Source organism: Nicotiana sylvestris, chromosome 12 (genome assembly GCF_000393655.2).
Source record: "Nicotiana sylvestris chromosome 12, ASM39365v2, whole genome shotgun sequence".
Taxonomy (NCBI): Eukaryota; Viridiplantae; Streptophyta; class Magnoliopsida; order Solanales; family Solanaceae; genus Nicotiana; species Nicotiana sylvestris.
Window position 1 is genome coordinate 128,082,273 of NC_091068.1, and position 24,927 is coordinate 128,107,199.

Genomic DNA, 24,927 nt, shown 5'->3' on the forward strand with positions numbered 1-24,927 from the left:
CACATTATTGTCACGTCACACATATTATTATCACATAGACTTGGTCAATGGTCATAGGTATTTATTGGTACTCATTTCGTCAAGTACAAGTATTTAATTGAGAAACTTATAAATTTATTTATCGGATTAATAAACAGGTACAAGTTTAAGTGGCTCGGAGGCCATTTTTCCTTAAAAAGTATTTCTCAGATACTATATATATTACTACTATTTAGAAGCGGGAGTTAAGGGCATGTTCGTCGTCCTAGCTGCTGTTGAAAAGGGTAATTTCGGGATTCTGTTTAAATTGGACATTTTGGAGAGTTGTGCATAAATGTATGCGTGTCAGAATTTACTTTTTGGGTAACATTTTGCCCTTGGTTTAGCCTTTTATCACTTTAGTTTACCTTTTAGAATTTGTAATATCAACCTCTTTTAAGACCTTTTTGGTAAATCAGTGTTTACCATCCCAACCTCTATCACCATCTTCATCTTCTTTCTTTCTATCCTTATTCTCTGTATGATCTTTCCTTCACTCCAGTAGAAGAATCGTCTTCAACTTCAGGTTGAACTCTTCGTCATCCTGGTTCCGATTTATAGTTAGGTCCCTTTTTTGGATCAAAAGTCGGGGTATTTTTGTCACTCTGCTCAGTTTGTATTTTCTGTAGCAGTCTTTTCAGTTTGCGCGCTCTCCGATACGCGCCTTTTCCATCGACGTGGAAGACAAACCAGTTCTTGCTTCTGCTGCTGTTTCTCCAGATGTGTAACACCTGTATTTGGATGGATATCCGATTAGGGGTCACGCTAATAATATCTGCAACAGCTTCTATTCTGCTTTGGGTTTTCTGGCTTACTGTTCCGTTCCTTTTAGCGTCTCTCCTTACTGGCTGGAACAAGTGAGTACTTCTTGCTTCGTTTTCTACCTCCTCCTTCAGATTTTATATGTTTACTCTCGAACTTTCCTACTATATGCGACTTCGTTGAAAAATTTAGTGTTATCCAAATTACGAAGAAAGAGATCTTTTTCATTCTGTTCTATATTACCCAACTTCATGTTCTAATTGCACAATCGTTTAACTCCATAGCAGTGAAAGTTACAGTTACTATGTCTATGATAACTTGGATGTTGATGAATGGGTTTTTATAACTTATTATTTTAGGCCATAGGAAGAAGATGTGATGGTAGCATGTCGCAGATTTCTAATGCTTTTTTTTAGGTTATTTGATAACACCGTAACATTAAGACAACTGATTTTGGATTTAAAAATTCAGAGTTTATGCAGATCTTACCTTTTTAGTTACTGAAAAAACATTCTCTTTGTTCCAACTGTTAATATAACCTTGTTTGTCATTATATGTTATGAACCTGTAGTGCTCTAGGTATTTCTAATGTAATTATGTGCAGATGTTTACCTTTTATTGTGTTTTAACTTTTACTTTTGTGTAGTATATATGAAATCTTCTGACACTTTATTACCTTTCCATAGTTATCTTATTAGCTACTCTAATCACATATATTGCTAGGTTGAAGTTGATAAAAATATTTTTTTTTGCTAATTGTCATATGAAATTTTTTAAACTTTGAAGTGCTATTTGGATATTCTTTCCGTCGCAACCAATAAACAAAAGCTGACTTTAAGTAGATAATAAATTCTGTAGAAAAAAAGTTGTTCATTTGCTGAAACTCTCAGTTATTGTGTTTATAAGCACACTTAAATGACTAATTTAAACAAGATTCTACTAGGTTCTTTATTATAACTTGCGTGTATTCATGGCGTTATCAAACCTATTTGTTTTTTTGGAAAGAGCTTATGCCGGGGGTTAGGTGAAAGAGTTTATATTAAAGTAAAAGGTCTGAAAGCTCTTAATCTTACGGAGTTAGGTGAAGATTACATACCATATTTGAAAAGTTTGTATAGGCCACATTCTGCCATAAAGAGCAAGTTTCCACAAATTTGGTCTTTCAAGCACATTTTATAGAAGAATTATGGACCTGTAGTTGCTTCCCACACCCCGGACAAAGTTAACATGGAGTAAGCTTGACCAAACAGAGTTATATATTATAATCCCTATTTTTGAAGGCAGTTGACACGAGTTATCATGCAGTGACATTTTAGGTCACTACAAAGCTGTGACTATTCACTCAATTTCATTCATGACTAAAAGATAAAAAAGCATAACCGTTAATTTATTATGTGAGTTTATCCCGACTCATATATATGCACGTTTGATATGTCGTGAACTGATGCTTCATTGTGTCAAATGCTTTTGTATTTTCTTTGCAGTTTTTGTGTGCACCACTTCCAGTAGTGCTGCCGTATCTGCTCTTACATATCTTACTTTTGCACATTTTTCGCATATGGTTGACACTGGTATTACTTCCATATTCTTTAGTACAAAGGAGATTGGATAATGGGATCACTTTTTTATGTTGATAGGATGATGGATAAATTATAGCCCAAAAAAGGTAAACAACCAATGAACTTGGTGATATGCAAATAGATTTATGGATTTTAGGGGATACTCTTCCCAACGATTCTTATGACAATAGTAGACATCTCAGAAATTTATTTGTACTTGTGGTTGTTCTGAAGCATCAGTACAAATAAATATTGAGTGCAAATTACTTTTCCCCCCTACACTACTAAAAACTTGATATAATTTATGTGTTTAGGCTTGTGGTAGATATAAGAGAAAAATATATAATGTTACCTTTTATTGTGTTTTAACTTTTACTTTTGTGTAGTATGTATGAAATCATCTGAGACTTTATTATCTTTCCATAGTTATCTTATTAGCTACTCTAATCACAGATATTGCTAGGTTGAAGCTGATAAAAACATTTTTTTTTTGCTAATTGTCATATGAAAATTTTTAAACTTTGAAGTGCTATTCGGATATTCTTTCCGTCGTAACCAATAAACAAAAGCTGACTTTAAGTAGATAATAAGTTCTGTAGAAAAAAAGTTGTTCATTTGCTGAAACTCTCAGTTATTGTGTTTACAAGCACACTTAAATGAATAATTTAAACAAGATTCTACTAGGTTCTTTATTATAACTTGTGTGTATTCATGGCATTATCAAACCTATTTGTTTTCTTGGAAAGAGCTTATGCCGGGGGTTAGGTGAAAGAGTTTATATTAAAGTAAAAGGTCTGAAAGCTCTTACTCTTACGGAATTAGGTGAAGATTACGTACCATATTTGAAAAGTTTGTATAGGCCACATTCTGCCATAAAGAGCAAGTTTCCACAAATTTGGTCTTTCAAGCACAATTTATAGAAGAATTATGGACCTGCAGTTGCTTCCCACACCCCGGACAAAGTTAACATGGAGTAAGCTTGACCAAACAGAGTTATATATTATAATCCCTATTTTTGAAGGCAGTTGACACGAGTTATCATGCAGTGACATTTTAGGTCGCTACAAAGCTGTGACTATTCACTCAATTTCATTCATGACTAAAAGATAAAAAAGCATAACCGTTAATTTATTATGTGAGTTTATCCCGACTCATATATATGCACGTTTGATATGTCGTGAACTGATGCTTCATCGTGTCAAATGCTTTTGTATTTTCTTTGCAGTTTTTGTGTGCACCACTTCCAGTAGTGTTGTCGTATCTGCTCTTACATATCTTACTTTTGGACATTTTTCGCATCTGGTTGACACTAGTATTACTTCCATATTCTTTAGTAGAAAGGAGATTGGATAATGGGATCACTTTTTCTATGTTGATAGGATGATGGATAAATTATAGCCCAAAAAAGGTAAACAACCAATGAACTTGGTGATATGCAAATAGATTTATGGATTTTAGGGGGTACTCTTCCCAACGATTCTTATGACAATAGTAGACATCTCAGAAATTTATTTGTTCTTGTGGTTGTTCTGAAGCATCAGTACAAATAAACATTGAGTGCAAATTACTTTTTCCCCTACACTACTAAAAACTTGATATAATTTATGTGTTTAGGCTTGTGGTAGATATAAGAGAAAAATATATAAAGATGATGAATGTAAAATTAAATAGTACCGTAGGATGGCTGTAAATTTGAGATAGAGAGTCCTGCATGAGATATTTCAGTTCAAGGTAAAAAAAATTAGTATTAGTATAAAACCTACAAAAATACCAATCTAAATATTTTTTCCTGATAAGTAATGGCAGAGTAGTATTATATCGGAAAAATCAGCATAAAGCAAGTGCTGGTTGGTATGAACAACCCAAGTACAATCAATGCAGATTACTAATAAATTCTATCATGACCTCTATGTCATTAATGTTGATTCTAGCATGTTACACCAACAAAGGAGCAAATAGATATTCTTTCGCTTATGGCTAACCATATATTCCTCTTTGTCTAAAAAAAAATTGTCCGGTCTTTTCCTCCATATCATGACCCACCAAATTGTTATCGCTACAGTGGACCAAAGTGGTGCTGGTCTATGTTGATCAGCCCTAATTTGTGCCTCTCTTGAAGAAGGGAAACATATTCTCTGGGAAGCACTATTTCATGCCTAGTAAGTTGAAGATAAAAACCCACAGCTGCCTAGAAACCTTGCAACAAATAAAAACGCGATTGTTGACTTCCTACTGGTCACGACAAAGAGGGCACATGTGATTTAATTGTAAACCCCTTCTTTGAATATTTCTTTGCGAAAAGCAAGCCTTTCTAGAAGCTAACCGAACAAAATACTTTACCTTGTACGGAGCTTTGCACTTTTAAATATTCTTTCATAGTTATTTGGAGCTTGTCTTACTTGTGGAGCCAAAAGTTATGTAGTAGTTTTTGAATGTAAATTTGCCACTTTGTTGTCTTTGGTGCAATTAACTGTCGGATGATATGTTTGGAAAAACTAAATGATTCTTATGCTCCTCTACGAGAGGAAAATCCATGAAAAGTAGAAGTCATTGTTAAAGGAATATAAATAATTTGAATGGACAATTTACTGTCAATGTCCAAGTTTTATGCAATAATGATTCTAAAATTAGATTGACTTTATTTGAATGTTTTTATAGGATTGTTGATAAATATTTGTTGAAATTTCGAAGGCAAATTGACCCATCCTTTCTTTCTCAATATTTTTCCCTTTATTTTCAAGATATCTTGGCTTGAAATTAATCTTATAAAGCCTAATACTACGTTCCTAAAAGCTCTATGATGTCGATGTTTTGCAATAATACTTCTACGCTCAACTTTTCTGATTTCCTTCATATTCCCTATGAATAAATTCCTGATCGGTGAATTATGGCTGAAATTATTTTTTTGGCTTTGTAGAATTGCTGACGTTTCTCCTACGTTTAGTACAATTAACATAGTTGCAGAAGAAGTTCAGCACTGTAAAGGTAACCAACTATCTTATTTTCGTATATTTGTGCACGTTGGGTCATATTAATGCGTTCACTGTTGCTCATTTCCGCTGTACTGCCAATGGTTGCTGATGTCCACTATTTTCTTCTGTACAATTACTTTGTTTATTCCTTGTTTGTAAACTGACTTATGTGCGTAATAAAAACTTTGTCTTGACATATTCGCTCTTTAGTTTTTGATGTCGTATCACGGCGTCCACTTTCTTTTATTTCACTTCGGGTCATGTTTTAGTTAGATTTTTACCGCTTAGTTAGCGAAGCTATACCTTTGGAAAAGTTCCTTTGCGCGGATGTTACACTACGAAGAAATTATTTTTACAAATAATTATAATTGTTCCCCTTATAGGTACAAAAAGTTGATGTCCAGAGGTACTTCACTTGACTCCAATGTTACTTGTGTGAAAACTAATAGCCAAAACGTACTTCTTTTTCGAAAACATACTATAACATTATGAATCGCTTCCCATATTGTCTTCCTTGGGGTAACTATATCTGTTCAAAGATAGCCTCAATTTTGTCACTTCGTGCCCTGTGATATGCATCTCGGTGATAAAAATTAATACAATTCTAAAAGGCTATGACAATTTGCGCAGTATCATTTAAGAGTAGATACTACGATTCTGATGGATCATACAAAAAAAAACAAGTGACCTCTATCAGAAACGGATAGGAATGTCAACAGGCGCGAAAAATACAAAACGATGTCCGCAGAGAAAAAGCAGAAGTTGCTACTACAACGTCGACTTAAATACCAAGAGTCAAAGATACGTGCACCTGCTGAGAATATAACTGTGGATTGCATGAATGGAATAATGGATCCACCTGAATGCTCTATGACCACTTCTTACATTCTGCATTCAGGTTAGAAGATACGGTTCTCCCATCGCTTTCACCTTATCTCGCACTTTAAATAGTCAACTTCCTCTACGCTTTCTCTTCGATGTAGATTTTACTACGTCTGAGGATCATCCTCCGCCTTCTGCTTCGGGTAATGAAAGAGATATAGTGCAACCACTTTCTATCTATGAAAAAGGTGAGTATGCCGCCTTCTATGCTTACTTTTATAGTACTTGTCATCATTTGGTGCCATCTAAGGACCACCTAATTTGGTCTTAGGTTCAACGTCAGCAGCACCCAGTGATCTACGTAACAAAGACTCCGAAATAGTTACATGTAGAGGTTCGTTTGGCTTTCTGTCTGCTGAAAAAATAATTGTTTCCTTTCGTTCATCTTAATTTTAATCGTCTATTTCCAACATATAGGTCGTGCACCAACTACAAAGTTTGCTCCAATTACCGGTCGACTGCGTTCAAACTATGTTCCGCTGAAGAAAATTCCAATCTGCAAATTTTGCGCAGCAAAGAGATTTGAATATGAACCGCCTGCATTTTGCTGTGGTAGTGGAACAATAAAATTAACTTCTCATCAAATGCCTACCAAGCTGCGAAATTTATTTCTTGGAAATAATGTGGAGTCTAAACACTTCCGAACATACATTAGAACGTATAATAACCTTTTTGCGTTCAGCTCACTTGGTGTAAAGTATGACAAAGATTTAGCAAAGAGAAACTTTAGTATCTACACATTTAGAGTTCAAGGGAAGATATACCATTGGATAAATAATTTGCACCCTACAGATGACAAACCAAGAAATATACAGTTATACTTTTATGATAATTGCAATGAGCTAGCACATAGGATGGCATGTTCCGACAGAATTCACGAATCAGTAGTGAAAGAATTGATGTATATATTATCAATAAACCCATATTCTGTGTTTTTACGATCTTTGGTACATGTATCGAACCTTCAAGATTTCCACATAGCCCTCAAATGCGACTTAAATTTGGACCAGAGAGTATATAATTTGCCGACTTCATCTGAAATTGCAGCAATATGGACCGAGGAAAATGATGGCGTAGCCTTGAATGCACCACATATTCAAATTTACCCTCGCACTGATCGAACACAAATAGTGAATTACTATTATGGCTGTTATGATGCATTGCAATATCCGCTATTACTTCCACTAGGGCAAAGTGGTTGGCATTGTGGTATTAAGAAGCTCCCAGTAAATTGTCTTGCGTACTTAAGAACTGTGCATCACGAAGAGGTACCAAATATAAGAAATGTTACGTCACTTGACGGATATCTTGAAATGGAAGCTGAAATTCTTAAAAAGGGACAGCGATGAAGAGATACTGTTTCTGTTCGTGAGTATTATTGTTACAAATTACAAATGAGAAATGATGATGGAGATGAAATATTGCATACTGGAAGAATATTTCAGCAGTATTCAGTTGATGAATACATTAAACTTGAAACACAAAGGTTGGATTTCGCAGCGTTCAATCAAGATTTATTTAGGACAGCTATGCTAGAAGGACTTCTTGACATCTTGCGATTGGGTGAACCCGATGCTTCTAATATCGGGAAACAAAATTTCCTTCCAAGCTACTTTATTGGAGGGCCTCGGGATATGCGACAACGGTACATGGATGCTATTGCGCACGTGTAACATTTCGGTAAACCTGATTTATTTATAACTATGACATGTAATCCCTCTTGGACAGAGATAAAGGAACATTTAATTCCAACTGATGAGTCGCATAATAGGCCTGATTTGATCAGCAGAGTATTCAGAGCGAAAATAGAAGAATTCAAAAAGGATATACTAAAGCGAAATATCTTTGGAAAGGTAGCAACTTTTATGTACACTGTAGAGTTCCAAAAGCGAGGTTTACCACATGCTCATTTTCTTATAATATTAACTAATGAATACAAATTACTTACTCCAGCGGCTTACGATAATATTATTAGTGCTGAAATACCTTGAGAATGCAGAACCAGATTTACATTTGCTTGTTCTTAAACACATGATGCATGGTCCATGCGGTAATCTAAACCCAACAAATTCCTGTATGAATAAGAAAGGTTACTGTAAATTCAAGTATCCAAAAAGTTTTGCGGACCAGACATCAAAAGGAATAGAATATTACCCAAATTATAGAAGACGCGGTGGTAAAAATAAGAGAACAATACTTGGATAACTCATGGGTTGTTCCATATAATCCTTTTTTGCTAGGAAAATTTGACTGCCATCTAAAATGTTGAAATATGCTCTGATATTAAAGTCGTTAAGTATCTTTATAAGTATATATGTAAAGGACATGACAAGATTGCATTTTTGGTACATAATAACGACACAAATGCAGAAATAGATGAAATAAAGGAATATCAGTCTGCTAGATGGGTGTCGCCTCCCGAGGCTATGTGGCGCTTGTATGGTTTCTCGATTAGTGAAATGTTACCGACCATATGCCCTCTTCAACTTCATCTTAAGGAGCAACATTTTGTTTCATTCAGAAGCAACGCAAATGTAGATACACTTGTAAATAATCCGCTGATTAAGCAGATAATGTTACCACAATTTTTCGAAATGAATAGAACAAACGCTGAGGCTATGGAGCTCAATCTATTATACCGGGAATTCCCTGAACATTTTGTTTGGTCTTCAACAGAGAAGATGTGGACACCTCGGAAACAACGATATGCTATTGGTCGTGTTGTAACATGTCATCCAACGGAAGGTGAGCGATATTATCTTAGAATGCTATTAATGAATATTAGAGGACCAAAATCATATAAGGATTTACTAACTGTTAATGGAGAACGTTACAGCACCTTTAGAGAATCAGTGGAAAAATGGGGATTGCTACAAAGTGACAATAGTTTGCTTGAATGCCTGTCAGAAGCAACAAGTTACCAGATGCCATACAGTTTGAGACGTTTATTTGCTACATTACTGATTTACTGTAATCCTACGAATCCAAGACAACTCTGGGAACAATTTGAACAACATATGTCCGAGGATTACACGTTGGTATCCAATATTAACAAAAAAAATATTTGATACCAAGTTTTGAACCATATTAACGACATATTACACTCTATGGGTGGTGACATAAATGAATACCACCTCATTATTGAAACAATAAGGCCTTCAGTAGCGGCAAAAGAGGTAAAGGAGGTACACTTTGAAAGGACCATGACGTTTACTAATGAGGATATACTATTACAAAAAATGTTGAATAAAGATCAACTTAAAGCATACAATATAATTACAGAGAGAATTTTTTCAAACAAAGCTGGAACATTCTTCATTGACGGACCTGGAGGAATAGGGAAAACCTTTTCATATCGTGCATTGTTGGCAACTGTACGATCTAAAGGGTATATAGCATTGGCAACTGCCACTTCCGGTGTAGCTGCATATATACTCCCTGGTGGACGAACTGCACATTCACGTTTTAAAATACCAATAAATACTGACGACAATGTGAGCTGCAACATCAGCAAACAAACCTCACTTGCCTGTTTGATTCAAGATGCAAAATTAATTATATGGGATGAAGTATCTATGGAGAAAAAAAGAATGATTGAACTCCTTGATTTACTTTTGAAGGACTTAATGGATTCAACGATACTATTTGGTGGAAAAGTTGTAGTTCTTGGAGGTGACTTCAGGCAGACATTGCCGGTAGTTCGGAACGGAAAAAAGGAAGATTTCATTAATGAAAGTTTACTATATTCTCATATTTGGGAAGAACTTGAAAGGCTGCGACTATTCGAAAATATGAGAGCGAAAGATGATCCTTCATTCTATAATTATTTGTTGCGAATAGGAAACGGAGAAGAAAAAGTAAACTCAACAAACAAGATTGAAATTCTAACTTCTTTGATAATTCCTTATACAACTGAAAAGGAATCTGATAACTTATCCAGATGTGCATATATTTTTTTTCCTCCTCACGCTACACAAGTTCCCGCGTTATCTTAACAACTAAGAATGATTTTGTCGACGATATCAATGACATGCTTGTTGCTCGTTTCCCAGAAGAATCAAAAACTTTTATTGGTATTGATGAAACTACTGAACATCATGATCAATCACAATTTGAGGATCTGTTGCACAGTTTAAATCCACCTGGTCTGCCTCCTTACAAATTGACATTGAAACAAAATTGTCCAATTATATTATTACGCAATTTATATCTGTGTGATGGTTTATGCAATGGAACACGTTTGACTTGCTGTGATTTTAAGTCGCATGTTATTAGCGCCAATATTTCAGTTGGTCACTTTAAGAATACACATGTGTTTATCCCCAGAATACCACTATTATCATCCCAAGATGAAAAAATGCCTATTCCGTTTAAAAGGACACAATTTCCTGTAAGACTTTGCTTTGCAATGACTATAAATAAAGCGCAAGGTCAGACATTAAATTTTGTTGGAGTTTATTTGCGAGAACCTGTGTTTTCGTACGGTCAACTTTATGTGGCATTGTCCAGAGCAAAGAGTTCGAACTGCGTGAAAGTGCTAATCCGACCGACTATACCAGGTAGCGCGGACGATCACTACACAGATAACATTGTTTACAAAGAAATCATCCAAAAAGCTACTTTATAGGGATATTCTGCCAAGAACAGATAGTATCCTAACTAAAAAAAATGAAATAGCTGACGAAGGATACTTATGATGTGCAATCTGGTCGGTAGCAATCAACTTGTATTCGCTCAAGCATTGAAAACTACAGCTGATGCTCTATGCGCACATGACTGCTCCAACAAAGATGAATCAATAGGAGGCTGTAGCATGCGCTTAGATGATCGTAGAGAGGTATTTTTGCATGAAAATGTAGTGCCAGGAAAAACAATTCGTTAGATTCTACAAAGTTATTAGGTATACAAGGGCAAGCTAATTAGCCGTGACTGATCTTTTTAACTAATAATGCAGACTTCGTGTGCTAATTGTCACTGCATATAATTTGTTAAATGGAAAATTTTAATCCGTCTAATCAGGTCATCCATTTTATTATCTATGTGTACCTGTATTTTTATCTTTTAGTATATACTGATGATGTCCTTGTTCCCCCCCCCCCCCTATGTAGAGTCTACATAATACATGGAGCACAGATTAACCATTGATAGGATTACTCCACAAACAAAAGAGTGGACATCAAAGGTACAACTCATTGAGAAACCGCGGCCAAGGAAAAGTAAAGATGGAAAGACGCGATTCCAGATTGCTGTTGTCCGAGATGAAAGAGTAATCTTCTAACTACTGTGTCACTTCTTATTCTACTGGTTGAAATATAATTGCAATCGCCAGTATTCTTTAATTGAAAGAAAAGAAACAGATCCATCTACTTAGGTAACCACAAGTTTAATCGTTTCTGTCACACTTGCTATGTGAGGAACTAAATGTTTGAGGTGCTCTATGAAAGTAGATATTCCACATTTACCATTCATGTTTGTCTGATATTAGTTTTTTAGATAAAAATTGTGGTACCAAACTTTGAAATTTCTTCTTTGGATTACATATTTGTGCCTTTATAGTACTTTATTTGTCCAGAATGATGTATTTGCAGTACACTTTGCAGTCGTCGCATTTGAAATTTGCTTAAACTTCTTACATGTTAAGAAATTAAAGGGCAAGAATTCAGAAGGCATGACCAATTTGATGGTAATTATTTCATTCATTAAATGTTCTTTCTCAAAGGCCACACTCTGATAAAACAGATGTCCATAAATTAGTCAAGATGATAAGCTTGTCATTACATACCTCTAATTATTTTTAGCTTCAAATTTATCTTCTGAGATATCATTATGAGATCTGTTACGTTACAAAAAGTAATATAAATCTTCATAAATTCTAGGAAGATGCTATTTGTGTCTTAGTAAACCTTTTGAAAATCCAAATAATGCATTACAATAAACAACATAAAATCACGTTAAACTCAGATTACATATACTATTTCAAATAATAGAGTAAATGGAAGCATTCTTAATTGCTAGACATCTCATAGATCATGTATTTGTTGAACACACACCCACAATGCTAATAATAGCATAGGCAGCTCATTGAAGTACTTCAGCTCACAAATTACTTGCATAATGCCAATTAAATATTAGGTTTCGCACATACTTGGGCATAGACATAGGAATATGTTTCCTTTTAATTTAAAGTGCTCTCTTACGTCAAAGACTCTTCTCGATTGATTTTCATTCGTTCAGTTAGCACTTTAGACCTTTCCTTCAATTGTAGGAGTGTCAGTTCATACTTATTCTTCCACGACTGACAGATTATTAAAACCATATTGTTTTCCTTATGTTAACTGATCAGATATGCTTTTATTTAGTAAGCTGAAGGATTAAATGTAGACGTTTTCTCTAACGAAGTAAACTTAGACTTTCATAATTGACAGATTATTGAAATCATGATAGTGTCCTTGAAATGTTTTACTTAGTTGGCTAATAATAGTACGAGTAACTAATATGTCAATGTCCTTTGGTAGTCATACATTGTATACAAGTTATTATTCACCCTGCTAATTTGCAATCCTTTGAAGCTCATTTTATTTACTACCTTGTTGCAAACCTTTTGACTGCTACACTACGCATTTTCCATGTAATACCGATTCTCAGTTAACTAATGTATACATCATTTTATTTTTCCTGTTTACCAACAGATTTTCCAACTTTCTACCCGCATGGAATACGAACCACACTTTGTAACATGTCTATTTGGTGTCATCCATAGGGAACTATTAACTTGCTTTCTCTACCATTACTACTGGACTATTAGTGAGACTGAGAACGAAATATCGTCAACCGCATTCAAAGTTGCTTCGAGTAGTAACAAGGTTTCACAAACAACTTTGGTTATCCTATTATTCTTCCATCGTTTTGCCCAACTTTTCATGTTGTCAAGAACCTGTGCATTTATTTATCCTTTGCCCCCTAAATTCCAATTGACAAGTAGAAGAAAAGAGAAAATAGCTGGTGGAAGCTTGAGATGGTGGCGTCATAAGAAAGATTGCTAAAAGTGGTGGCAGCTTCAGCTTGGCCTCATAACAGAAGTAGCTAAAACTTTTAGATTTTCTGGGGTGGTCACAAAATATTTCCCGACTCAGTTTCTTCTCTCATTTAAACGTTTTAGACATATATAATTACTTTACATATTTTTTGATGCAATACAGTGGATTCTCTTTACTTTTGCTGCATGAGATCTACATCTGACAATGGGGAGTTCAACTACAGATTCTTTAGTTCAAAGAGAGATGCTGACTTTATGTCAATGATATGAAACAATTTTAGTTACGCTTTATGACTGACTAATATTCTTCCTCGCGCCCCTTTTTTTGGGGGGTAGCGCTGTACAAATTCCAATTCCTGTATAGATTAGTTATCAATTGTATTTCATGAGTTTGAGGCTGTTCATACTGTACTTGTTTACTATTTTAATAATTCAGTATTTTGCATCTGTATGTCTCCATGTATCTATATGGATACACTTCCGCAAGGGTAGTTGAGTAACTCATCATTCTATCAAATTGCAGGAAGAGCAAGTAGTCGTTGTTCTGTACGGGGAAGACATAGAAAAGTATGCAGACAAGCTCACCCCATTTTCCACTTACTTGATATCTACTGCAAAAGTGAGGGTTCCTTTACCCTACGGAGTGCCTATCAACCGTTTTGAATGGGTTATTGATAAATTCACCGTCGTCGAAGAGGTGAAAGATGATAACATACAAGATCCACCGCTCCTGCCGCCGACAAGGTTGAATACTATACCCTTTGCATATTTGCACGAGCAGCAGCAAAATACGGAATTTGGTAACCATTATTTAACGCGTAGTATACTCTAACAATTAAAATTTATTTGTATCCTTACATTCTGACACTGTGTACATTGGTCTAAATTATAAGTCATTTGCAATGTCCACTAAATAGACATAATTGCCGTTGTGGTGAATTGTGGCTCCATAAAGTATGTTGGCGCTAACAATAACAAATGCCGTGAAGTTGTCGTAATGGATACCAAGTAAGTCTGTTGGCACTCTATTTACTTTATTGTTGTTGCTACTACTTGTAAAAAAAATGGCTACAATGTCATCTTATTCAGTTGATTACTTTGCTCAGATACATTCAATTAAGAAGTTATAATGTCATGAGATTATAATCTCAGCCATCTCCTCATCAGTGTCACCTTCTTCGACTAAAGCTGGCAAAAAAAAATTTCTTCAGACTCATTTATTGCATTTTCAGCTTGATCTATGACACTTGCCTTACTGTTTCATTCAACAAATTTAATCTTTCTGCGAATAGAACAAGCCAAAAGATCTCCAAAAAGAAATTGTATAGGCTTTCAGTCATAATCCAACTTTCTCTTCGTCAAAAGATTACCATGGTCTAGTACAATTTTTTTTTTGTATATTGGCCTTGGTAAAATCCAATACTACTCACGAGAAAAGAAATGCAAAGAAGCCTGATATGTGTTTACCAATATTTTTTTAATATGTCCATTACTGCCTTTTTTTAATGTATACATTGACTGCTATCATCTGACACATCTTAGTCAAGAATACTTCATTAGTAAGTGGGACATCAATATTCCTCATCTTCTACTGCCCGCGTCATTTTTGTAGCTAAAACATGATTCATATATAATATGACTAAGAAAGTTTGTTACTCATTTTAGAAGATCATCCATTGGAAAAAAATTTACTGTGCAGCTAACTCTAATATATTACATAGACGTGTTTCATTTCTCCAATTGCTCTCTTATTTACTCTTCTACGTCAATTACAACTTTCTATAGAAATATTTTTGGGTGACAAAAAAAACCTTAATAACGAATGATAAAATGTAATATATTAACATATGAAAAACTATTTATATAAGTTCTTAAGTTCCTACACAGACAGAAAAGTTCCCTTCTGAATCCTTATACGTGGCAATCTATCAGGTAATTTATCTGTTCTCTTTTTCGAATCCTAAAATGTATATTTTTACTATATATTCGCTGTGTAGATTTTAGAAAATACGGTGACAATTACATATTCCAGAAGTCATTAGTTCCAAACCGGAAAAAACTATATAGGTCATGCTGCATTTGTATGCTTAAACACAAAATATGCATCATTTAAATGACCTTTTTGTCAACCTTCACTCTCCTGCGCGAACATGTTACTTATAGCATTGTTTGAATTCTAGTCTTACCGATTTGTCTTTGCTATTTTTATATTTACATCCTTTTCTTTATTACTCTTGCGGACATTGTTACACTTATATTTTTTTATTAGGTAGTGTCACTTATTGCCCATTCATTTTATTGCAGTGTGAGGCCTACTATCCTTACAATGTGGGAAGACTTCGCCGACACTGATGGGAGCATCCTCACTGCACAGGTTGCTGAATTCCCAATAATTGTAGCAAAACGAATTACGCGAGCCAGCTATGGTGGTATGAAAAACATTACACTTTTTTTTTGGGTACTGCAAGAGATCTGTTGTGAATTCTTTGCTAACATAATATGTCATATAGGATTATTATTGTCGACAAGGTACAACTCAGTTATACTGATAAATCCACCATATCCTCAAGTTGGAAGACTTCTGAACTAGTATGGAACACATATTGACATAATTGAATTTTATATTTGATTAATTAGTTCATGCAAACTAAACATGTGTGGGTTAAACTAGATGGTCCAGCATATGCAATTTCCAGCTGCACTACCGTGTTTCCCTTCTTCCCAAAAAAAAAAGAGACATACTTAGTAGGCTATTATAAATTCAATATTTTTCTTTCAGTTAATTACAAGTTTATAGCAACTTGGCATCTGTGTATCTTAATTGAGATGGTTTTGAACTACATTGCATCTCATTTTACAATATAACTTTATGAGTTTAAAATCTTAGAGCTTATATGCAAAATGTTTCACCAAAATAATTTACTGAACAACTCTTAGGGAAGTGTCACTTTGCCCTTATATTCACCGAGTATTTTGGTATGATATATATAACATTGGTAAGAATAACCAGTACTTCTATGAGCTTCCAATATGTACTATTACCCCTTTGATTAGCTATGAAATAGCACTGCACTGCATTGGTTTTCGGAGATAGCTGTTGTACCATCTGACAAATAAGGTGATACTGTTGTTCAATGTTGACTAGATTTCTGCAAAATTAATTTTACTCCTCCAACAGGAACTACTACAGTAGGCTAATAGTTTCTTATTTGTATTTTTAGAACGTGTCTACACTATGTCCACACACCACATTTGTACTATATGTTGGAGCTCTGGCCAGTTGAAAATTATGTTATATGCATTATAATTGTGGTCAACTAGAAGAAATATTTTTTTGGTACTTTCTGTTGATTTTCAGTGTTGTTGGTGTAATGTGCACAATAATTTGTCACTGGAACAACCAATTCTTGTTATTTCCTATGTTTTTTAAGTTTGTCAGTTGTCACCACCTCTTTGTGTCATTTTAAATGTACCTCACATTTTGTTGCCATTGAAATGCCTCTATACACGTATAGGGTGAAAGACAACCGACCAAGATTAATGAGATACAGTCAGCAAACGACGGTTGATTCGTCTCTGGTGCTTGCAGCAGAACAAAATGATATTGTCCCAATTGTTTCTATCCAGTCACAACCTCATGTATGTGCATTTCACGCATGCTAATATGTATACATATAGACAACTTTAGTATTTTTAGCCCAACTAAATAAATCTACTTGCATTCTCCTCTTTCACAGATACAACTGTTTTACGTGGAGGGTAAATTATCATTTCCGACTGCCGACCAAGATTTTTATGAATTACTGTGTTCCCACTGCGGCCAGCAGTACAGAACTCATTCGCCGAAAATTATTCATTGTGCGAGTTGCAAGCAACGTGCGATGTTGACACCCAGGTATTGCGTGTTGGAGTCCGAGCTTAATAAAATATGTTTGTTCTACATCTTCAAAGAAAGAAAGTTTCTTCAGTCATTGGCTTTATGAAAATGAAATAACGCAAATTAATTGCATATTAGGGTCCGCTTTGAGGTTGTAATGACATATAGCAGTGGACCAACTGTTGCAACATTATAGGCGAATTAGGAGAAAATTTTCTTGATATGACCGCCACAGATATCTGTGAAATATCAGCTAAGGTACGTTGTTGATGGCAGCAGGAGAAACTTTTTTACAACTATGATACCGTAAAAACAAGTTTTCTCTTACTTTTTCCAATTATGTCTTTCTTGATGTTTACCTTTGCAGATAAAATGTAACCACTAATTAAATAAGTTGGAAAAAATATCTTAAAGAAAGTGATTTGCTATTTTGTTTATAATTGAATTTCAATAACAACTAAAGCAGTCTCACCTACACTTTAAATGGTCTAGTGGATAAGTTTTTCAAGACAGACAGAACCATACATAGAGGTAAAAAGAATATCAAAAAGAAAAAACTCAACAAAAACAATAAAGGGAAATATCTTCATAATTAATTCAGAACTTTGGTAGATTTTAATAATGACAAATAAAACTAGATAGGCTTCATCCAAACCCAGAATAATAAGATATTTATTCTAAAACAACAAAAATAAAACTAGGAAGTTCCATAAAACAATAAATGGTCTGTGAATAGGCTTTTCGATACTGAAAAAAATTAGAAAATAACAAGATAAGAAAAATTAATGCTCAACAAAAATCAATTTTAATTAAATTTAAATGGGTTTCGCCGACATCCCGAACAAATACAACATTTAGTCTTAAATTTAACATTACAAGATAAGAACTTGAGACATTACTATTATTCTCGTTGACAGATTGGTTTTTTCCAAAGATACCTGCATGCAAATTGGAGCAGACACCGACACACAAAAAAAAAAGAACTACAAGTCATCCAATACTTAGTCAAGTGTGATTAGAACAAACCATTCTTCTCAAATGTCTTTATTCTTCATTCTAAAAATTCAACAAAGTGTCTTGAAAGGACATTAACATTAACCTCTTGAAAATTCTTAGATTAAATCTCACTGATAACTGAAAATTAGAACTTAAAGTTAAGAAGAGAGAAAACATAAAGAGTCAGAGACAAGAAGAGTAACAAAACGTGAAAAAAATGAGATTTTGTTTGCTTGTATTAAGAAAAATAATGTTGACTTACGTATGCTTGTTAATTGATTAACCCTAGGTTGTTACATGAATATTCAATGTTGCTTTATTAGTTCATCATCTGACTTGTACTGCTTGGCAATGTTAATTACTGCCAATGCACAGAGGTTGTCAATAATTTTCTTAATAAAGTACCAATTATGTCTGCTTACACCTCCATTTCCACATGCCTATCGAAAACTAAAACATCTCCTTTAGGTCGCTTAAATATTACAATTGGCTTCTTAAATTCATCATTAATCAAAAGATAATTAAAGGCTGTACAAGCTTGTAGCCTCTGCATCCCAAGTACTTTATAGGCTTAGAACATCCAATTAATTCAAAGTATATTACTTTTGAGTACTATTTTAATGTGTTAAATTCATCTTTTTCTCTCCTGCAGAACCATCCATTACCTCTTGAACATGTTCGAAAACGTCTTCCTCATAAACTCTTCAAGATACAACTGCGAAAAATATTTTCTAGAACTTCTGATACACGATTGCTCATTGTGTCCTACTCTATGAAGGAAGATTTGTTTCAATTGTCCGTACCAGTAGCCTCTGAAGAAATTGGAGAGAGCAGTAACACTAAATTGGAAAATGCTGAGCTGAACAAAGAGATAGAAAACGAAGACAACAATCAGTCGAATGTGGAACAAGTTACACCCATAGAAGAGGTGAAGAACGAGTTAACTACAGAAGGTGGCTCTTCTATCAAGAGGCAACAAATTGAACTGGAGACCCCCCTAAGAAAAAATTAAGGTTAATAAATTTTATCTCTACTTTTTCATTACTAAGTTGATAAACTTTTAGGAGCTTGTTACTCATGTTCAAGAATAACTTCTATGACTCCTAATGTAGGAGTAGCAGATTATAATTGCAGCACAAACAACTCAAAAGAAACTTCAACAAAAAAAAAGACTATTGCATATTGCATTCCATTCTATATTCATTCATAAGCTCTATTTCGCTCACATTCATCCTCTCCAAAGAACGCCCTCTAGCAACCAATCGAAAAAGAACAGACAGAGAAAGAAGTAGTTTCATGCTAACTCCTAATTTGCCTGTGACTGCTAAACATTACTGTGTTGCTAATGTTTCCAATCCATTGTTAGCTAAATTTCAATTGCACTATCTTTCATTAAACATTAGTAATATTACAGTACACATACCTACGAAAGAATTCTCTAATTTCCTATGATAATATATTACATAACTACTGCATTGACTGACTTATTTTGTTCAATTCAGTATTGTTGCGCTTTTTATTCCTCATAAAAAATACTTATAAAGTAGTACTACTTTATTTGTACAGGTACTCTAAGACATTCTTGTGCTTGGATTGATTTATACTTTCTATCTTGCAATTTTATTTCCCTTGTATTGGTATAACTGACTAAGATTATGCAACATATTTCTCAATTTGTGGTTTACTGATAACAGTTTTTGGTTGACGAAAAAAGCGTCATTATAGATCTTACGTCTGCTTGGTTCGCAGGGTGTTATAACTCTGTAAAATGCTTGTACATACGTCTTATCCTACTATGTAAATACGTGTTTGAAGATCGCCAGCTTCTGCTTGACAGGTAATGCAAAGAACAACCCCTACTTTTTTAGCTACCAGAAAATGTTGTCACTTGTCGTTGCTGACGTCGTTTTGTTTGCAATATTGCAGAAAACATGGACAACACAGTTCACTTTGTGTAACTTACTGGCATGTACATTTATATTTTGTTAGCCGGTAAAACATATTGGTGTTGTAACTGATGTAAATAGTGGGTTGAAAGACTGGCAGTAAATATGACCTCCTTTTTTGGCTTGAATTTGTTTTCTTCACTTTGCTACGTATCCAACTTTGTAAGACTGAATCGAAAGAAATTTACTGTCATCCAAAGAATAATCAAAGGGATTACGACGCACTTCGTCCCAGAGACCATAATGTTTAACAAATCAACTCACATACTCAATACATAATTGATCAGAATGGAAGTTGTTCTCTGTAGAAAGTAATTTATTTTCTTTATAAATTAATATAAGCTACTACTTTAATCAAGTCAGCACGGGCCATTCCCACTAGTATATATACTATCTTATAAGAGAGAGTTAGCAGGCTCCTCCCCGTCAACATGCCTGCTTACTGCGAGGGTATTCTTGGAAATATAGTGTTTATGTGCTTTAAAAGGTGTTGTACATGATAGCTTCACGTGAGAATTATTGTCTTCTTGGACAAAAAACTTGGATAAGTTTTGCTGATTGTGTAGGGCCCACTTCAATTTCATTGCCACGCGCTCCGGTTGCAGCATCTTGAAACTTCCGTTCAACATATTTTCAGTTGCTAAGCATTTGTTTTACTGGGTTAGTAATTGTACCTTTTTACTTTTCTATCTATGTTATTCTTATATACGATACAAGTACTATTTTGTATCTCCATTAGTAGGCTTCTCAAATTAAAATCCGGAATCACATTCTTTTTGCTCGAAAAGTTATTGTCAAACTAGTTTTTTTCCTTTTTGCTCAAAAGTTCAATTTTTAAATAATTTTTCGGGCCCAATCCCACGTGTCTCTGCCTCATTCAATACTTTGCCACATCATGTGTGTGAATCACATGCGCTTAATTAATTTTTTTGATTTATTTTAATAGGCACAATTTGAAGTGTACCGTTCTAATAGTACAAACAAGTTTCATGTATTTAGACCGTTATGTTTTTGCTTAGGGCTATTCATAAAAATCCGAAAAATCGAACCAAACCGAAAATCAAACCAAACAAATCAAAAAAAATCGATACTTTTTGGTTTGGTTTGGTTTTGGTTTTGAATTTTAAAAACCGATCAAATTTGGTTTGGTTTTGGTTTGGTTTTGGTTTTAATCAAAAAATAACCGAAAAAACCCGAACCAAACAGACTATAGGGGTAGCTATTTCAAATTTATTATTACACCTATATATATATATATATATATATGTATATTTTTCTACAAAGATTCAAAAATTTTATGGTGAATATTAATTGTTTGCACTTTTAGTATAGTTTTTTACCTTTATATTCTAGTTTGATTTGTAATTTTCTTTTGTTAAGTGTAAGAATCCATTTCATGTTAAAAAATATATATTTTTAATTGAGTCCTTAAATTATTCATCACTATTTGATTCAATTATCATCAATATATTTTAGTAAATAATAGATTTCTCAAAGGGCAATTGATTTGATAGTGTTATGTTGAATATGTGGTCCCCGGAATATGTGTTTGGTAGTGTATGTCTTATATTTAAGAAAAAACCGATAAATAATCGAAAAAATCGAAAAATCGACAAAACCCGACATAAACTGAATCGAGAAAAAACCGATTTAATTAGTTTGGTTTGGTTCTAATATTTGAAAAACCAACTTACTTGGTTTTGTTTCTTTTTAGGGAAAAATCGATCCAAACCGAACAATGAACAGCCCTATTTTTGCTCTTGTTCAGCCGAGGGTTATTTAGGGATTTTTACGCAAATAGCCTGTCATATTCATTGTTTTTTTTTAGTCATATATATAGATTATACATTGATTATATACAGTTATACATATATAATACATAAATTATGCATATACAATTATAGATATATAATACATAAATTATGCATATGTTATATCTTTACTGGCTTTTTTTAGTTTACGCGGTTAGGTGGACGGCTATTTGGATTAATCCTTTACACAAATAGCCGGTCATATTCATTGTTTACTTTTTCTAGCCATATACAAAGATTATACATTGATTACGAACAATTATACATATATAATACATAAATTATGTGTATATTATAGCTATTTTTAGTTTAAGTGGTTGAGTGTGCGGTTATTTGAGTTTCTTCATTTTTGCAAAAACAGACATGCATGTACAAGATCTACGTAAATACTATTCTCTTAAGATTCCACTTGTGAAATTACACCGAATTTATTGTTATTGTTGCTGATACAATTTTCACGTACATGTTCCACTAAGAATGTCTCGCTTCGCTACTAGTATCTTTTTTTATACTAGGTGGTAGTAGTGCTCGTCGATCTAGTGATGAATTCTGGTTTTAGTTTAGTTCAATTTACAGAAGTTTAGCACGTCAAAACAGCTAACATGCTGTAGTATTCGAGAAATTAATGAGCATGTGTACTATAAGAGGATCATGTAACAAGGTGTTTTTGTTTAAAATTTAAGTTCATTTAATTAACACAGGAAATGTGTAGTTTAACAGTCCCATAACTTCTCATTTTTACTTGGAATCTTTACTTTGAATTAGTTACGTTTACCTAAATTTTGTCGTGAGTACCGATGAATCTTATAATTAGTTTAATAATACTGCCAATAGGTAATAAAACTCATGTAGGCAATTAATGTAGTAGCTCTGCAGCCGGCAGGATCTTGCATAAACTAATATATACACACACTTTGTCTTACGTAAATATTCTTGATTGGTAGATTCAAAACTAGGGGTGGGCATAAAATCCGAAAAACCGAACGCTGAATCGGATCGATTAATTTGGTATTTCAATTTCGATTTTTTCGGTATAATTCGATACTAAATTTTCGATATTTCGGTATAAGGGTACGGTTTTCGATATTAAGACATTGATAATTCGGTATATCGAAATACCGAATTTATATATGTGCTTCCAGCCCAAAATTTTAAGTTTATTTCTAGCCCAGTAACTCAAGACTAAGCCCAATTGCCCAAGTCCATCTCTTTCCCTTGTTTCTAAGGACTAGATTTAAAATTTGGTTTCTCTCAATTAAGTGAGAGAACAGATCGGCTGTGTGACCTTGTGGCTGCGAGTGTGAGTGTGCGACTGCGAGTACTGCAACTGCAAAACGACTTCACGGCCTCGACGCCAACGACTCTCAAGCGTGACTTCTTGTTTCCTCATTTTTTTACCTTCATTCTTCAATCTTCAACAGGTTTACAACTTTTTCTTTCTTCAATCTTCAGTTTATAACTTTGTATTTTGTAACCAATAGTTTATTTTCTTGTGTTGATCCTTTTAGATAAGCCTAAAAGCTAAGCTATGTGATAAACAAGTGTGTATCTGAAATGGTTATACCTCATGATTTACAGCATGTAAGTCCTGTGATTTCTTTTAGAAAAATGAAGGAAACATTAATTGATATAATAACTAAAAAGATGGAGGTGCATATATTCACGAGAATAGCGTTGTCATTTTTGGGGTTACATTAGCTCTAAAGAAATCAAAATCTGTGACACACACTCGAATTTTGATGCTTCCAAAATTCTTTAAATTTACAAATTAGAGAAAAGTAAATATTTTATTAGGATTAATAAGAGGGAGAGCGATTATAGCAGATTGTTTGTGTGATTGTTTGACTGTTTGTATTTGTTTTAATTTGTGTTTGACTATTTGTAAAAAGATCTAAACCCAACTCTAGTCTCAATTTGTGTTTGACTGTTTGTATTTGTTTTAATTTTGTATAGATAACACATGCTCCTAGATTTCCTATTCTTTCAGAGTTGGCTCGTGATGTGTTGGCCATTCCAATTTTTAGTGCGGTGTCGGAATGTGTGTTTAGCACCGGTGGTCGTATTCTTGATTCATTTAGGAGTTCATTGGGGCTCCTAAATGGGTGCAAGCTCTTATTTGTGTTCAAGATTGGTTTAGAGAAGAGAAGAATCCTATTAGTGTTGAAGAAGACTTGGAGTATCTTGAGGAACTCGAGCTTGGTAAGCTTTAATTTTTTTGTGTATTTTAGTTCAAAATAATATATTACACTTGTTTATTTATATGACATAATTGGTCGAATTATCTTTAGATATGGAAAATAATGGAAGCACTACTACCATTATTTGATCACTTTGATGTATAGTTGCAACTTGAGTGGTGAGTTTACTACTCTATTTGTTTGGTGATATACTTTTGTAGTTTTGTTCTTTTACCATCAAAAAATAATATTCTAACTTGTGATTTTATCTTCTTTTTTAGGCTCAAGTTCAATCATGCCCCGTGCTCCAAAAGTACGCTCTCATGTTTGGGAACACTTCCAGAAATTCGTATTCAAGCCTAAGTTGATTTTGTTGCTACTTGCCTGCTTATTAGTTAAACTTACAACTTTATGTTGTGCGGAATGGCAGTAGCCAGTTGGTTTGCAAACTTTGCATAATGTTGTTGTTGTGACTTGTGAGCCTGTAACACTTTAGTTGTTATTACTTAAAGTGTAAGCTTGAATTCTGTTTGGCAGGTTTGTCTATGTGTTTTTGTTGCATTGTGTTTAATGTTGCTGCTACTCATTAGTGGTTGCATGATGCATCTGCGTAAAGTGTAAGTTTGAATTAAAATTTCTGCTACTGGGTTGCTGCTCATAGTTCAGTATGATTTTGCAGTCCATGTTTGGCTTATTGGTGCTGAATGCTGATGCCTCTACATTTGATTCATTCCGGAAAGATTTTTCTTTTAGTCAGAATCTTTCCTTGCATATTCTTATTACAATTACAATTAGTCATTATCTTTTCTTTTACTGGTTTTAGCCAGTAGGTCCTTCGATTCCTTTCACAATGTCTCAAGTGTATAATAGCAGCATTACTTACGAGAAATG

At 34.0% G+C, this 24,927-nt stretch overlaps 2 protein-coding genes and 1 long non-coding RNA gene across 7 annotated transcripts; all 3 read left to right on the top strand.

The window, feature by feature from the left end:
- The first annotated feature begins 334 nt into the window (after positions 1-334).
- Positions 335-20,176, top strand: LOC104243152 (replication protein A 70 kDa DNA-binding subunit B-like). Of its 5 annotated transcripts, XM_070164866.1 has the most exons (17): positions 335-875; positions 5,257-5,324; positions 5,942-6,209; positions 6,295-6,381; positions 6,465-6,527; positions 6,611-6,745; positions 11,302-11,459; positions 13,753-14,029; positions 14,147-14,237; positions 15,534-15,658; positions 15,740-15,818; positions 16,745-16,868; positions 16,967-17,124; positions 17,245-17,364; positions 18,755-19,115; positions 19,852-19,939; positions 20,029-20,176. In XM_070164866.1, coding segments are annotated over exons 7-12 (717 nt in total). In that variant the 5' UTR covers positions 335-875; positions 5,257-5,324; positions 5,942-6,209; positions 6,295-6,381; positions 6,465-6,527; positions 6,611-6,745; positions 11,302-11,315; the 3' UTR covers positions 16,746-16,868; positions 16,967-17,124; positions 17,245-17,364; positions 18,755-19,115; positions 19,852-19,939; positions 20,029-20,176. The 5 variants fall into 5 exon arrangements, with proteins under 5 accessions (XP_070020967.1, XP_009796605.1, XP_070020968.1 ...); XM_009798303.2 differs by lacking the exons at positions 5,942-6,209; positions 6,295-6,381; positions 6,465-6,527; positions 6,611-6,745 and having other exon boundaries at positions 347-544; positions 651-875; XM_070164867.1 differs by lacking the exons at positions 5,942-6,209; positions 6,295-6,381; positions 6,465-6,527; positions 6,611-6,745 and having other exon boundaries at positions 347-875; positions 18,881-19,115.
- LOC104243154 (uncharacterized) lies at positions 9,301-10,820 on the top strand. The gene is made up of 2 exons (XM_009798307.2): positions 9,301-10,050; positions 10,134-10,820. The coding sequence occupies exons 1-2, from the start codon at positions 9,301-9,303 to the stop codon at positions 10,818-10,820; spliced, it is 1,437 nt and encodes a 478-aa protein (XP_009796609.2).
- A 2,932-nt stretch (positions 20,177-23,108) lies between the features above and the next one.
- LOC104243153 (uncharacterized) lies at positions 23,109-24,704 on the top strand. The gene is made up of 4 exons (XR_715145.2): positions 23,109-23,280; positions 23,847-24,058; positions 24,148-24,215; positions 24,318-24,704. It is a non-coding gene; the product is annotated as an uncharacterized lncRNA (long non-coding RNA).
- Positions 24,705-24,927: the final 223 nt, after the last annotated feature.